Source organism: Coffea arabica, chromosome 6c, assembly GCF_036785885.1.
Source record: "Coffea arabica cultivar ET-39 chromosome 6c, Coffea Arabica ET-39 HiFi, whole genome shotgun sequence".
NCBI lineage: Eukaryota > Viridiplantae > Streptophyta > Magnoliopsida > Gentianales > Rubiaceae > Coffea > Coffea arabica.
In genome coordinates, this window is record NC_092320.1 from 16,504,452 (window position 1) to 16,521,746 (window position 17,295).

The following is a 17,295-nucleotide window of genomic DNA, read 5'->3' on the forward strand; positions in this document are numbered from 1 at the left end:
CTATATGATAAAAGAGATAGTAAGAGTGTCGTTATACAAAAAAATGGAGTACACTTAATATTTCTCTTTCTAAAAAAGTTTTCATGTTATTATTTTGGAAATATTAATTATTGCATGCGGAAATTTGGATATTTGTTATTTTGGGCTGCTCGTAGAGCCTTAAGTGCAATACATGGGCCACGTTTGGGCTTCTGTATTTCTCACGCCTGATAGGCGGAGTCTGAAGTAGGTAACAAAAAATGGCAGCTGAACTATTTAAACAGACCCAAACAAAAAAGCCCAAAATGAAAAAAAATTTTGAAAGAAATGAGAACGAAGTCAACTCACTTTTTTCGACTCCGCGTATGGTCAGAATTTTGACCGCTTTGACACTTTCTTTATCTGTTCGCCAGTTCTTATTTGTTCCCTTCAACGCCGTCGTATAGTATGCAAACCGACCATAAAAGTTTGACTAGAGCTCCGACGGCGTTCGGAGGACTTGTAATCCAAGTAGTCCAGAGGTCCGGAACCTTCGAAATTCCGCCGCTTTTGTTTTTTCTTTCTGGCGACGAGAATCCAATCGACGATTTAAGCAATTGAGCTGAAGAACTGAAGAATTGGGGAAACTGGGAATGGGAACGCCGGCGTTTCCTAATCTCGGGAAGCATTGCAGCGTCGAGGATTGTCGGCTGATCGATTTTCTACCGTTCACTTGCGATTCCTGTCACCAGGTTGGTTTCTATATTTCAATTTACGTTTTTGGGCTTTTCTTTCTTTCGCCTTTTTGACAAGAAATGTTTTGGTATCTGACAAGCAATTTTTTGGCGATGTGTAGCTAAATACTTCGGAGAAGTAGATGAATCAGCGCAATAGAATACATAGGTTTTCTTTTATTTTTTTTCTCAATTTATTGTTGTTTTCTCGATTCTGTGTGATACAGATAGTTGCATTATGTTATTGATCTTGATCTTCATCATGACCGGGTGTTTTTTGGTGTTCTGCGTGCAATGTGTTACCGTTTCTTTTGATTTTTTTTTTAATTGAACGTTGTTTGTTTTGGAAAATGTGGCTGTGCTTCTTGTACTCGAGATTTTAATGCAAACAGACGCGCAGAGCCACGAACACCCCTTTGTGTTAGGTATACTGTGAAGTATGTTGGTCTGCTTGTTGCTTAATGAAGGATCTAACTGGGAAAACTGTGGGTTTTTTTGAAAACGGAATGCGAAAAAGAAACGAAAGGGAAGTAGTGGGATCCGTTTCCCAGTTTTTAACAGCTATATGGGCAAGAATCATACTGAGGAAACAATATCAACAGTTAAAGAGTTATCTTTTGATCAAAGTATGGGAAGTTCAAATCCCTAAGTTCGATGTTTAGAGGGCAAATCAGAATTTCACTTTCTGTCTTATGCTAGCTTTTTTGCTTCATGTGTGTTTCCTGGATTCTGTTGGTATCTTTCTTTCTTCATGGTTATAGTTTTCTGCATTATTTCTCTCTGAAGGTGGTGAACTTACGAAAACAATTCTCTTGTATGCTTTGACATCTATTGCAGTTGAGTTGATGTCTTCTGTGTTCTTTTAATTGTCATGATTGATTGAATTTTTCCTTAAACTAACCTGGTTACACCATCTCCTGGCAGGTGTTCTGTTTAGAGCACCGAAGCTATGGTAGACACCACTGTCCGAAAGCCAACAAGAACGATGTGACTGTTGTAGTTTGCCCTCTGTGTGCAAAAGGAGTTCGTCTAATTCCTGACGAAAATCCAAATATCACCTGGGAGTCACATGTAAACATTGAATGTGACCCTTCGAATTATGATAAGGTCACCAAGAAAAGAAAATGTCCTGTGTCAGGCTGTAGAGAGATCTTAAGCTTTTCTAACAAAATTAGGTGCAAGGATTGCACAATAGAACATTGTTTGAAACACCGTTTTGGGCCAGATCATAGATGTCCCGGACCTAAGAAGATAGAATCAACTTTTCAGTTTAGCAGCTTTTTAAGCAGTGGTAAACAACAGTCAAAGCAAAATCCAGTTTCGTCTTCTTCTAGCTGGGCATCAAGTTTATTCAGGGTAGCTTCGTCAGTTCGGGCTACAGCTGAATCTGGAGTGGCAAGATTGAGCAGTGATTTCAAAGACATTCTGCAGGGGTCGGGCAGCAGCGGCGGTAGTAGCAGCACGAGCCATGGGGGAAGCACGAGCGGGCAGGTGGAGCAATGTCCACAGTGCAATTTAAGATTCTCATCCGTAATGGATCTAGTAAACCATGTAGAGAGAGTCCATGAAAGAAATGGTGTAATGAAAGTTACACTTGATGTCTGCCCCAAATGTAGCAAAGGCTTTCGTGATCCTGTGTCTTTGGTGGAACATGTTGAGAGGGAACACCGAGGAACTTCGAAAGCTTAGCGAGTAATCACTGGAACGGAATAGTATTCCCTGTAAAAGATTTTTGTGATAATATACTGATTTCATTCTTTCAATGCTTCTCTTGGAAAACATACTGAATTGAGATTGTGCATGTGTTTCAGTTTTTTTTTTCCCGTTAAAGTCAAGTAGAGCTTGGTCTTTTATTTTACAATGATCATTGGATTTCAAGATTAGATGAGTTCTATTGTGCATTCAATGAACGTGTAGATGGCAAAGGAGAAAGCAGGACAGAATTGTTCTGATACTTCAGAAATTTTAAAGGGGCATCAGATTGGACTTTATTGCATAATCTATCGTAATTCTTTAGGTTTTTTTATATAAATTGCTCCCCTTCCAAGTCAATAAGGAATCCATGCGGCTTTAGTTAAGTTCAACCGTTCAGATGTTAAACTCTGTTCCTTAGCCTTTGCTTTCCCTTTTACGTCAGATCTTGTTTACGTGCATGTGACTAATATCAGGTTCCTGAACCCAGAAATAGGTAGCAAATTCGATTCCATATAACAGAGTTATAAGTTAAATTTTTTGAAGGCAAGAGATTGTTTTCAGTTCAATAAACATACGTGAACTCATTTAGATTTCAGGAAGATAAATTGAAAGTATCAGTAAATAAATTGAGTAGTGATTAATGCAAGTAAATCAACAACTATGTGGAACATCAATTTGTTTTGGCATGAGTACCAAAACATTAGGAAAGAACAAAAGTAGAATTCAATGTCCTAGTAAGTTTTATTACTAATATTTAATCATAGTTAATTACGGTCCAAAACATTAGGAAAGAATTCAATACTACATTTACTTTACAAGACTATCAAACAGAGCAACGTCCACGCAATTGAGCTTTGGTTGTCCATCTCATGCATAACCTGCCGGGCTCTCTCGGTAGTCTCGATTTTTTAGTTCATTAACAAACGATTCAAAGGGATGATGAGCCTATAAATACCCTTTACTCCATGTTAAATGCACGGTGCCTTCTCATTTATATCCCTAAGAGTTCAAGTCATTTGCACCATCCTATCTTTGTTTCTTTGAGCTCTCAAGCATGGCTTCGATAGCAACATCAAAGCTTATTTTTACTGCATTCTTGATGCTGACAGTGTTGGCTTCTCAGGCTGTGTGCCGCAACTTGAACGAAGCCTCAATGATTGAGAAACACGAGCAGTGGATGGCGCAATATGGCCGTGTTTACAAGAATGAGGCAGAGAAGGGAAATAGGTACAAGATTTTCAAGGAAAATGTGGAGTTCATTGAATCATTCAATAAGGCTGGGACTAAGTCTTACAAGTTAGGCATCAACCAGTTTGCTGATTTGACAAATGTAGAGTTCAGAGCAGCACGCAATGGCTACAAACCAAAGGAATGTAAAGGAACACTGTTTAGGTATGAGAATGTAAGTGCAGTTCCAGCTGCCATGGACTGGAGAAAGAAGGGTGCAGTTACAGGAATCAAGGACCAAGGGCAATGCGGTAAGCTAAAATAGCCATCATTTTACAAATTATTATTTATGTATCATCAAATCTTCCCAAAGTCATATTGTTTATGATTTTTGGCTAACAATCAATTCCCCTTGAACATGAAATATTAGGTTGTTGCTGGGCATTTTCAGCTGTTGCAGCCACAGAAGGAATTCACCAGCTTAAAACTGGCAAGTTGATCTCCTTGTCTGAGCAAGAGCTAGTGGACTGTGACACTGCGGGTGAAGATCAAGGCTGCAATGGAGGTCTCATGGATGATGCATTTACCTTCATAATCAACAACAAAGGTCTTACTACTGAAGCCAATTATCCATATCAAGCAGTTGATGGAACTTGCAATACAAACAAAGAAGCTAAACCTGCTGCCAAAATCACTGGATTTGAAGATGTCCCTGCAAACAATGAGGCTGCACTCTTGAAGGCTGTGGCCAATCAACCCGTTTCAGTTGCCATTGACGCTAGTGGCTCTGCCTTCCAATTCTATTCAAGCGGCGTCTTCACTGGTGATTGTGGTACTGAATTAGACCATGGTGTGACAGCCGTTGGGTATGGTAAAAGCTCTGATGGAACTAAATATTGGTTAGTTAAGAATTCATGGGGAACTAGCTGGGGTGAGAATGGATACATTTTGATGCAAAGAGACATCGATGCTAAAGAAGGTCTCTGTGGCATTGCCATGCAATCCTCTTACCCTACTGCTTAATTACAAGTCAAAAAAATTGCTGAAGCTACCCTTATACAAGAGCTTTGCTTTGTCTGTTGACTACAGCTCTGTGTATTCTGATGTCAAGTGATTGTTGTATATTTTAAGGTTGCTATCCACCTAATTATGTACATGAAATTCAGTATCTTGTGATATAATGCATGTTAATTTCTATCCTTTTATAAGAAAGTTTACTTCGAAGGGGTGAACTTTTTAATATATGTTTAAGACTTAATATGTGAAATAAATATCTTCAAGTTTTGGCGTGGGCAAAAGTTTAAATTTATAAAAATAAAATTTTCAATTTTCTAAGGGAGAAAACCTTTTTCTAAAACTTTCTGCCCCTCCACACCCTAGTTTTGTCCGTATTGATGACATTAATTGGACTTGGACAGTCATATTTGGGTAAAAAACCAATTTGACTGTAATTAAATCATATACGGTCCCTTGAAAAATATAATCTTGATCATGCAAAAGTTACTATTGATGCACCATATTCGTAGTGAAAATACTGAATTAATCCACAACTCTCTAGCAAAAGATTTATGTATTAACACGACTATTACAGCGAGACCCCATTTAACTATTACTCCCAGTTTCTCCAAGTGCATTTCTAGGACTATCAAATATTGACAAGATATATTGCATATTTTTGTCAAATATGCAGCTAGAAGAATGCCATCATTAGCCTTTGGGATCATATAAATTGATTGGGCTTTGGATTTTTTCTGTTTTTCTAGAAATGAGTTTTTTCCCCTTACATAATGACGAACAAACTAGTGAAAAAGGACTAAATAAGTAATGATCGTTTGACATTGTCCAAATACAGTACCGGGAGATATCCATGAAACTTTACTCAGTTCCGTTTCCCAAATTCATTCTTATACCACTCTATGCTGCTGGTTCTGTTTGATGTTGAAGACGAGAAAGATTTTTCTACAAACAAAGAAAGATATATGGATGCTGATAGCCATCAGGAGAAGGGATTAATCCCTCCCTGAGTGTAGGCAGGGATCGGATCCTCTGCCTGCATTTTAGGTGCATTTGCCAGTTTCTTGGTTTCACTTCCGGAAGGTGCTTAAATACACCCATCTGGTTCTTCTCCATCTTCCTTGCCCTAATTAATATACGGCTAGTTCTAAAAAAAAATGGATGTTGATATCTTAAGTATACCCGTTTGGTCCATCTCCATTCTCCTTCCCCTAATATAAGACCAAATGTAATTGTTGTATTCAAAAAAAAAAAAAAAGGATGCTAATATCGTTTAAGATAAAGAAGTTCATTAAACAATAGCTTCAAAAACTGACAAGGTCCTGCACCTCATTTTGGCAAAGTTCGAATTCGGAAAAAAATTTTTGATGTTGGTTTCTAATTTTGCTAATGTTTTAAAGAAAAGCCTAAATTTTTTAGTAACTTGCCAATCAGATATGACAATTTGGCTATCCAATTTTGTTTTCTTTTATCAGAGAAATTAAATGGATCCTCAGATCATCACAAGTTGATTCAGTATATTAAACATAAAACTAAAAAAAAATTAATAAGGTCATTCAGTTTCTGGCTAGTGTGGAAGATCTAATTCGGAATATGGTAGATGTTAGTTCACATCTTTTATCAATGTTTTTAAGACAAGTTCATACTTGTTTCTAGTTTAGTTTAGTCTTGTAGTTAATGACTACAGAAATGCATTATACGAATTGAAGATTTTGTAAATAAAGCCTCACTTTAGCATTAATCAATGCGAGAATTGCAGTTTTGGTCCCTAATGTTTGGTTTGTGTGTCAAATTAATTGATCCCTAATATTTCGACCAAAACAAATCCACCCCAAAGTTTGTGTTTTGAGGCCAATTTAGGACAGCTAACAGAAATAGAAAAATGACCAATTGTCAATACTAAATTTGAGGCTAACTATACAAAAGAAAGAAACATATACTATATTATTAGCAAGAATAAATGAAATAAAATAAAAACAAAGAAAAAGAAGTTTAATTAGAATTATTATTACCCGTTTAACACTATTTCATTCTAATTTGTATCTCAATTCATGCTAAAACCCTTAATATCACGATTTAAAAATGAGAAAAATATAATGATTTGAAATCAAAATATTGGGGGGACTAAAAGTGCAAAGTCAAAATTGTTGATTAACGGCAATTTGATATTAATTGTTAGTCATTATTGTATTTCCATCAATTGTCCTAAATTTGTCTAAAATCACAAATTTTGGGCACTCAATGTGGTTTGGCTGAAACATTGGGGACCAATTTGATACACAGACCAAAATTACAAGGAAAAATTATCGGTTTCATCCTTCACATTTCACAAAAATATTCTTTTCGTCCCTCACTTTTAAAATGAACCAATTTGTCCTTGACATTTAAAAACTAAAATTATTACATCCTGAATCCAAATTTCAATCTGAATCAAACCACCAATTAACTGGCTAATTTCTTAGATTATAGGTAAAAAAAAAAAACAATCGGTCAATTGTACATCTGACAGGTTAGTTTTTTGAAACTATAGCGGCCGTGCCGATTCAGCACGGCCGCATGATTTTTTTTTAAAAAAAAAAAGCAGTCAGTGGGTCAAAAAGGCTTCGGTCAGGCGCCTGACAGTCAAATGTCAGGCACCTGACGCCTTTTGACTGCCAGGCACATGACGGTTTTTTTTCAATAAGCTGTCAGAAGCCGTGCCCAGTCAGCACGGCTGCTGACAGTTTTTGAAAAAAAGAGAGCGTGGCGTCAGGTGCCTGACATTTGACTAATATATAATTTATATTATATTATATATAATTTATATAGTATATAATATTTATATAAATATATTATAAATGTATAAAAAAAATTTTAAATAAATTTTTTTTATAATATGTATAAATAATTATATTAGATATAATACATAATATAAATGTATATCATAAATATACATTAATATATATTTTTTGTATAAATGTACAATATATAATATATAATAATATAATTTATATAGTATATAATATTTATATAAATATATTACAAATATATAAAAGTATTTTGTAAAGAAAATAAAATATTTATAATATGTATAAATAAATATATAAATATATAATATATAAATATTTAATATACATTAATAATAATTATAAATATATAATATTATAAATATATAATATATACAATATACATTAATATTAATTATAAATATTCTAATATTATAAATATGGTGTTTTTATAATATTTCAATTAATAATATTTATTGTATATTTCATTATATAAATATTTATATAATTTATAACTTATAAATATATTTCATTATATTAATTCCTGCTTATTAGAATACATGAATCTTTCTTTAATTAACAACTATTATGCATTTGATAATGATTTAATAATAATACAAAATTTAAGTAAAAAATCATGTTCTATTTACAATACAAAGGCATCTAGGGACATGAATAATGAGGTTAGGTGAATGTATTTATTTTAAAAATTAATAAATTGAACAGTGGTAGGGTCCTGGCGTGAGCCCATGAACAAAATTTAAATGGTATTCTAACTCTATTTTATTCATTTATGTATAATCTCCGCCAAAATAGTCGCTTATATAGTTTTTATAATAATTTTAGTAAACTAGAATTTCACAGCCATCCTAAATAAATTTCATTAATTTAATTTTCAAAATCACCTGATTAAACTAAATTTTAACCATAATCCTAAATATACTTCAATTTATTAATTTTTAAAATAAATACATTCACCTAACCTCATTATTCATGTCCCTAGATGCCTTTGTATTGTAAATAGAACATGATTTTTTACTTAAATTTTGTATTATTATTAAATCATTATCAAATGCATAATAGTTGTTAATTAAAGAAAGATTCATGTATTCTAATAAGCAGGAATTAATATAATGAAATATATTTATAAGTTATAAATTATATAAATATTTATATAATGAAATATACAATAAATATTATTAATTGAAATATTATAAAAACACCATATTTATAATATTAGAATATTTATAATTAATATTAATGTATATTGTATATATTATATATTCATAATTATTATTAATGTATATTATGTATATTAAATATTTATATATTATATATTTATATATTTATTTATACATATTATAAATATTTTATTTTATTTACAAAATACTTTTATATATTTGTAATATATTTATATAAATATTATATACTATATAAATTATATTATTATATATTATATATTGTACATTTATACAAAAAATATATATTAATGTATATTTATAATATACATTTATATTATGTATTATATCTAATATAATTATTTATACATATTATAAAAAAATTTTATTTAAAATTTTTTTTATACATTTATAATATATTTATATAAATATTATATACTATATAAATTATATATAATATAATATAAATTATATATTAGTCAAATGTCAAGCACCTGACGCCAAAAAGGCGTCAGGTGCCTGACGCTCTCTTTTTTTCAAAAACTGTCAGCAGCCGTGCTGACTGGGCACGGCTGCTGACAGCTTATTGAAAAAAAACCGTCAGGCGCCTGACTGTCAAAAGGCGTCAGGTGCCTGACATTTGACTGTCAGGCGCATGACCAAAGCCTTTTTGACCCACTGACTGCTTTTTTTTAAAAAAAAAAAAATCATGCGGTCGTGCTGAGTCAGCACAGCCGCTATAGTTTCAGAAAACCAACCTGTCAGATGTACAATTGACGGATTGTTTTTTTTTTTACCTATAATCTAAGAAATTAGCCCAATTAACTTGATTACAAATTTTGAGGGTGTAATTGGTAGATCACTTGGTTAACTCAACTTGATATTCATGTGAAATTTAATTAACCTAAAAATAAAAAATTATAACATAAAAAAGAAAGATTAATCTTTTCTACATTATCATTGTATACACTGACGGTTTTATGTACCGTCATATCATTTTAATTTTAATTTAAACACCAAATTTTATATGTATGATACACATCTAGATTCACAAGCAGGCATACTAACGGTGCATGAAAAGATTTATAAAAAAAAAAAAAAAACTCTACTATTCCAAGATAGAGAATGACCTTTTATGTTATAATTTTTAATTTTTTGGTTTAATAAATGTCATGTGAATATGATGAAGTTGACCGAATGATCTATCAATTTTATTTTCGAAATTTATTACTAGGTTATTGGATGATTTGATTCAGATTGAAAATTAGGTTCAGAGATGTAATAGTTTTAATTTTTAAATGTCATGAATGAATTTGTTTCATTTTAAAAGTGAGGGATGAAAAGAATATTTTTGCGAAATATGAGAGATGAAACATGTCATTTTCCCAAATTACAATTCTGCCTGGATCAATACTTTGATCACAAAACTGTCCCAAAACCTTAAATACCGGACCCCTACGTTCTTGTCCCCGCTTAAAACGGTTTGTTGAATATTATCTGATGTACTATTCTTCCACATAGTATTCTATGCCCTGTGAGCAGTGACTGTGACCAGCCAAAAAGAAAAAAAAAACACACCAATTAGATATGACGATTTGGTAGTCCAATTTTCTTTCTTTTTTTTTTTTTTACTTAAGGTTCAAGGAGTTTCCGTTTGAATACAATTAGACTCTTGTGTGAATGTATTGATGAAGTTGGAAAATGTTAGAAACATATCAAAACTAGGATCCAAATTTCTTCTAACTTTTATGTTTAACCAGTAGTTCGCCAATGTCCAAAACACCAGGAAAGAGCTCAAGATTAGAATACAGATGAAAAACGGTCATATAGCATAAAATATGGTTTTAATGGAGCAACTTCTACGGAATCCTGGTTTGATAATCCATCTCTACCATAACTTGCCGGGCTGTCTCAGTGGTCTTGAATTCAGTTCATTGCCAAGAAGACTTAACGAGGGATGCAGGTTAGAAATGAAGTCTATAAATAGCTCCCAATAGCTATGGGGTCCAGTGTGCCTTCTCAATTTCATCCTCTATTTTCACTCCAGTATCAAGGAAATTTGCAGCCTCTGTGCGTTTGTTTCTTTGAACTACCAAGAAATGGCTTTAAAATTCAGTTCGAAGCTTATTGTTGTTGCATTTCTGATGCTGGCAATGTTGGCTTCTCAGCCATGTCCCGCAACTTGAATCATGAAGCCTCAGTGATCGGAAAACACGAGCAGTGGTGCGGCAGCAGAAGCGTAGGAAACAAAAGGGTTTCACGAACACCCTCCAAACGAGAATTATTACTCGAGCGAAATCTAGTCATGAATCATAGATTCATAAAAATCAGAGAAACTTTCACAATTAATAAACACCAACCAACGACATATTTATTTTGGAGAAAAGTCTGATAATTACAAATGCCCTAACTATGCCTATTTAGAGGTTACAATGAGTTCTACTCTAAAAAGGAAACAAGACACACATAAAACCCTAAACCAACAAAACTATGTATATTTTGGCTGGAAGCATGGCTGGCTCTATGTCAGAACCAATGATCACCACCCATCTTAGTGGCTCTACAACCTAAACAGGAACCAGAACATGATGGGCAATCTGATGGGTCTTACGTCGGGTGCCCTACTCGACTTGAATCAGCTCCAATCACAATCTTTCTTCCTTCTCCACACAATTACAATCCTTATTCATAAAATCAATAAGAAAACTAATAAAAATACTACTAAAAACACTATGACTACCCAATTATTCAATCTAATTAACCTTCTAGGTAGCCCTACTGATACGGATTGCTGGGTTAAGGAACCAAGGGTTCCTCAAACCGTATCAAGTGGATGGCTCATTACGGATGTGTTTACAAGGATGAGGTCGAGAAGGCTGACCGATACAAGATTTTCAAGGACAATGTTGAGTTCATTGAGTCATTCAACAAGGCTGGGACTAAATCTTACAAGTTCGGGATTAACCAGTTTGCTGACTTGACCAATGCGGAGTTCAAAGCAACACGCAACAAGTACAGGAACCTTGTTCAGGTATGAACAAGTGAGTGCAATTCCAGGTTCCATTGACAGGAGAAAGAAGGGCGCAGTCACAGGAATTAAGGATCAGGGCCAATGTGGTAAGCTATCCTAGTATTGCAGTTTGTCTTTCAATTTATATACATTTGCCGAACAATTCTCTCCAAAGGACTAACTGTGGGTAACCCTTTTGTTCACAAAAATGCAGGATGTTGCTGGGCATTTTCAGCTCTTGCAGCTTTAGAAGGGATTCCCGGCTCAAAACTGGTAAATTGATCTCATTGTCTGAGCAAGAGCTAGTGGATTGTGACGCTGCTGGTGAAGATCAAGGCTGCAATGGAGGTCTCATGGATGATGCATTTACCTTCATAATTAAAAACAACGGTCTCACTACTGAAGCCAATTATCCATATCAAGCTGTCGATGGAACTTGCAATACTAACAAAGAAGCTAGCTCCGCTGCCAAAATCACTGGATATGAAGATGTCCCTGCAAACAATGAGGCTGCACTTCTGAAGGCTGTAGCCAACCAACCTGTATCAGTTGCCATTGATGCTAGTGGCTCTGCCTTCCAATTCTATTCAAGCGGCGTTTTCACCGGGGATTGTGGAACTGAACTAGACCATGGTGTGACAGCAGTTGGATATGGTACAAGCTCTGATGGAACAAAAATATTGGTTGGTCAAGAATTGTTGGGGAACTAGCTGGTGTGAGAGTGGATACATCCTGATGCAGAGAGACATTGAAGCCAAAGAAGGTCTCTGTGGCGTTGCCATGCAAACTTCTTACCCTACTGCCTAAGATCAAGGTTGTGTCTGCTGTGTCTGTGTATACGAGTGTTTTGCGCGTTTCTCATATTATTGTTGCAATCTTTATCATTATGTCAATCATACATGTTGTGACATCTAACTAGCCAAAAAAACGAAACAACACAAAGGAATTTGGAACTCCAGAAGGAAGGATTAATTTGGAACTTGGAAGAACTGCTTCAGTTATGTCTCCTTTTGGGCTTTGGTTGCATGTCGTTTTCCTAATTCCTTTTGGAGCTTAAGGTAGGTGGGCGATAAATTGGATGAAAAAGGATTTTTTATGTACTTTTTTCTGTCCCTTGCCATGTTAAATGGTCTTGAAATAGATTGCATCAAGAAGCATTATCTTTTTTCTTTTTAAATTTTTTCCATTTGCTCCAAGTGTTCTAAACTTTGTTTTTTTTGGGGGGGGGGGGGGGGGGGGGGGTTGGGGTGTTCGCCATTGGACTAAAACTTGATTTAGATATAACGAAGCTTCAGGAATTTTCTCCTTTTCCGCCGTTATAATATCAAGATCAGAGTAATTTTCCTTGCCGTATATGTCTGTTTGACGTAATTTACATAAAAGATAATGTTAAATGATAATTACCAATGATAATGATTAAAGTAATTTTTAAACCAAAGAGGCCCTGGTCTAATGACCAAAGAGACCTTGGTTAATTCTCTAACAATTAAGGTCTTCGGTTCAAATCCCTCTATTTCCTTCATACTTTATAAACCTCACCTTCTTGCTAATTATTTTATAAGGTAGGGAAAAATTCAAAAACATATTTGTTTTAAAAAGTAGGATTACATTTGATAAAATTGAAATTTGAATCCATTAAATGATCCTTCTTGGTAATTTTTTTAAGGGAGGGAAAAATTCAAGAACATATTAGTTAAAGTGTAAGGGTGTGTTTGATAAAATTGAAATCTGAATCTATTAAGTTACTGGATTGTTAAGTGCTAAATTTGATATATTGGAGTATATATTACATTAAGTGATAAAGTAAATAACTTATCACTTATTGTTTAGAGCAAATTTTGGTTAGAAAATTCAGCACTATTTAATTAATTCACGTGTTTTTTTTATTATCAAATGCATCTAAACATGTTAAGATCTGAATCCATTAAATTTAAGTGATGAATTGGATTATCAAATAGGGTTTAAGTTTTTTATACATTGTTAGTGAATGTGTATGTGTAGATATATATATATATATATATATATATATATATATATATATAGTGTCAACCTTCTTGCTACTTGATCTCAAGGTAGGGAAAAATTAAAGAACATATTATAGTTAAAGAGTAAGTTTTCTATACATTGTCAGTGTATAATTTTTTTCATGCTAGCATATTCACCTTTCTTGCTAATTTTTTTTTTCAAGGCAAGGAAAACTTCAAGAACATATTAGTTAAAAAGTAAGTTTTTGATACATTGTTAGTGTACAATTTTTTTCATACTAGCAAATTTTAAACATGCCATATAACACGAATTCAAATTTGAAATTCAATAATGCACATGTGTTGATACATCTATAGCTACTATTATTTAAAAAAAAAATCACTGCACTATCAGTGCATAAAAAGTGAATCCTTAGTTGAAGTACAACTATGCTAACAAAATAAACCAAAGCTTTGGAGATTTTTATCTAATTTCTTATTGTTTTATTAGTGTCAAGTTTTGGATAGTTTTCTATCTGAGTTGAGAAGTTTTTTAGGTATTTATTTATGTGGTTGTACTCTTAAGCACCAACTCTAGTGGCTTATGTAGAGAGGGGCCCGTACGGTTCAGGACTAGTACGACTCAATGTAGTTGGTGTACTTTTTACATTATTTAGTATATAATTACATTATATCATTGTACTCAAGATAAAGGTGATATATATAAATAAAATATTTGACATATATTCAATACAATATTATGATATATTAGTACATAAAAAATTTAAACATGTACAATAACTAGATGGAACCGTATAAAGCACAATTGTATCTGAGTCCTTGTCTAGACTTACATACACGTGAGTAATCGCAACGGATCTTTTGTCCCAAATCCTGTCTCACACCCTATCCCATTTTTTCTAATCTTGCCAAGTGTCCCATGTTAAACTGCCACACTATTGCACAACGGAAGGTCAATTGGGTCTGTTTCAATGGTGAAGCTAATGACGAGAGGACAGATGTTAAACTGAGTTTTAGAGCTTTTTTTAATTGATTATTGTGATTTTGTGAGATAGTTTTTATTTTAATCGGTTTTGGTTGCAGAGATTTAAGATTTTCTGTCCGATTAATTGATTAATCAATTTAACATGGTTCAGGTTGGGTTGTTTGACAATTTGATTTATCAAGGGACACTTGGCAAAATTAGAAGAAGTGGAACAGAGTGTGAGACAGGATTTGAGACAGAAAATCCGTTGTGGTATTGATCAAAGTATTTGCTTAGGATAGTCTAGAGAGTCCTTAAGCGCCAACTCTAGTACGTATATATACGCTATCCGGGCCATCTGGTAAATCGAACCCGACTAATCCCCTGACCCGAGAGAAGAGGCCCCGTCCTCTCGAACACGTTAACCCTGAGACTCGATCCTTGATGGAGGAGATGGACAACGACTGTTTAGGAGATGTCGTGACCAAACGAGCTGCCCAGGAGGGGCAACTGGTTTATGATATTCAATAAGAGGAAATATATAAAGCAGAGCATATCCTGCTTTTACAATAGATCTATATATAGAGAATAAAAAATATATATAACAGCATCTGCTAATTGTTTTTGCCACTTAAAAGTCAATTCCTTAGATGAAAAAAGACATGTGAACTAAATGGCTACGGATATTTCAACAAATTTGATAGGAAAAAGATGACAAAATATCAATGTCCACCAGGGCTGACAAAATATCAGTTAATTAAAGTTTATGAGGTTGATCCCGATGGCATGTCGACCAGGCCACAAAGACTAAAATGCAAGTACCTCTTAAACTATACTATTTTTTTGGTATGAAAATTTGAGGTACTAGAACTCATTAAACTTTTAGCATTTTCACATGATAAACCTCAAAAAGGGGGAATGTATGAAGTTAAAAGTGGGGTGCATAATTCATTACCAAAAATGAATTACAAGTTCACGCAAATATTACTAATTCTTCCTTTCGAGTTAGACTGGTAATATTTCTTTTCTCAGCATATATGGGCAGCACCAAAAAAAAAAAAAAAGACTATTCCTCCAAAAAAAATAATAAATAAAGAAGAAGATCATACTTCACTAAAGAGACCAAACATCATTTATTGTGGCAAAAACAAGAAACAATACATGTTGAGCTGATAAAGGCTATATGAGATACGTAATAAAAGGCACTGCATCACAAGACAAGATGCTAGTTTCATGCTTATAACATCAGACCGTGATATATAGAAAAAGCAGAATTGCTTTCTAATTAATGAAGCACCAGCAATTATTTCAACATTTAAACTATTCTAAGCAGTGGGATAAGAAGCCTGGCTGGCGATGCCACAAAGGCCTTCTGGAGCACCAGTGTCTCTCTGAAGGCGCATGTACCCATCCTCACCCCAGCTAGTTCCCCAGGAATTCTTAACCAACCAATACTTGGTTCCATCCTCACTTGTACCGTATCCAACTAGTGTCACGGCATGGTCCAAGTTATTCCCACAATCGCCGGAGAAAACGCCGCTTTGATAGTTTTTGAAGTCCATGCCGCTGCCTTCAATGCCAACTGATACGGGTTGTTTAGACACGGCCTGCAGAAGAGCATCCTCGTTATTCTGAGGGACATCTTCATAACCTGTGATCCGGACAGCTCCTTGGTCGTTATTGCAAGTGCCATCAGCTCCTTGATATGGGTACTCGGATTCAGTGGCGAGGCCATTGCTAGCAATGAAATTAAATGCTTCATCCATGCGACCTCCACTGCAGCCATGATTACTACTGGTATCACAGTCAACAAGCTGTTGCTCAGACAGCGAGATTAGCTGACCGGCTTTGAGTTTATGAATTCCTTCTACGGCTGCAACAGCTGAAAATGCCCAACAACATCCTGCATTTTCATTATCCAAAGGGGTTTTTCATCCTAATTAGCCCAACTTCATATAGACATTTTGGCATGGAAAGCATATACTAATGGTGGTCAAATATTGGACTTACCACAAGCTGCCTGGTCCTTGACTCCAGTGACAGCACCTTTCTGTCTCCAGTCCGTGGAAGGCGGAGCGTCACTGACATCTGCATACCTGAATGAAGTTCCTTGAGATACGTCTTTCCTTGGTTTGTAGTTGTACCCAGTGCTGGCTGATAGGAACTCTTCGTTTGTCAGGTCAGCAAATCGGTTAATGCCCAACACGTAAGACTTGTTCCCAGCCTTGTTGAAGGCCTCAATGTACTCCACAGTTTCCTTGAAAATCTTGAATCGCTTTGCCTTCTCTGCCTCATCCTTGTAAACCCGTCCGTGTTCAACCATCCACTGCTCGTGCTTTTCAGTCAATGAGGCTTCATCCAAGCTGCGGGCCGTAGCTTGAGAAGCCAACATCGCCAGCAGTAAGAATGCGGCAGTAACCAGCATAGAATTGAATGTCCAAGCCATTGTTTGATTAAGAGCTCAAAGAAACAAGTGAATGGAAGAATCTGAGAGTATAAAGCCAATAAATTATGGTGCAAAAGATTTGAATGGGAAGCCACACTGCTTCCATTCAGAATACCAGCTAGCTATTTATAGATTTCAGTTCGGAAAGCTGAGTTAATTATGACCAAATTTCCATCGTTTTGGTCCTAGAAACTCTGGCAAAATTATGCCCTAGATTGATGGGCAATCAGAAGCTCGGTTGGCATGCGTGAGCGTTGGTTTTGGGGCAGACGTAGGAAGTATTTGTGATACTCTTTATCAAACTATTAAGAATTAGTTATATGTGATACTCTTTAGTGAATGGTCTATTTAGAAACAACTTTATTCCCCTTTTCTTCTA

General features: G+C 34.6%; 2 protein-coding genes and 1 pseudogene across 4 annotated transcripts; 2 read left to right on the plus strand and 1 right to left on the minus strand.

The window, feature by feature from the left end:
* Positions 1–336: 336 nt before the first annotated feature.
* On the plus strand, positions 337–4,749 carry LOC113692217 (senescence-specific cysteine protease SAG39-like). Of its 3 annotated transcripts, none has more exons than XM_072053136.1 (3): positions 337–710; positions 1,617–2,384; positions 3,511–3,635. In XM_072053136.1, exons 1-2 carry the CDS (start codon positions 612–614, stop codon positions 2,379–2,381), a joined length of 864 nt encoding a protein of 287 aa, XP_071909237.1. In that variant the 5' UTR covers positions 337–611; the 3' UTR covers positions 2,382–2,384; positions 3,511–3,635. The 3 variants fall into 3 exon arrangements, with proteins under 3 accessions (XP_071909237.1, XP_071909235.1, XP_071909236.1); XM_072053134.1 differs by lacking the exon at positions 1,617–2,384 and adding an exon at positions 3,985–4,749 and having other exon boundaries at positions 363–710; positions 3,511–3,865; XM_072053135.1 differs by lacking the exon at positions 337–710 and adding an exon at positions 3,985–4,749 and having other exon boundaries at positions 2,247–2,384; positions 3,511–3,865.
* A 5,861-nt stretch (positions 4,750–10,610) lies between these two features.
* Positions 10,611–12,328, plus strand: LOC113691503 (senescence-specific cysteine protease SAG39-like; annotated as a pseudogene).
* A 3,251-nt stretch (positions 12,329–15,579) lies between these two features.
* On the minus strand, positions 15,580–16,996 carry LOC113694297 (senescence-specific cysteine protease SAG39-like). The gene is made up of 2 exons (XM_027213213.2): positions 16,481–16,996; positions 15,580–16,373 (listed from the first exon to the last, which is right to left on the minus strand). The coding sequence occupies exons 1-2, from the start codon at positions 16,914–16,916 to the stop codon at positions 15,796–15,798; spliced, it is 1,014 nt and encodes a 337-aa protein (XP_027069014.1). The 5' UTR covers positions 16,917–16,996; the 3' UTR covers positions 15,580–15,795.
* Positions 16,997–17,295: the final 299 nt, after the last annotated feature.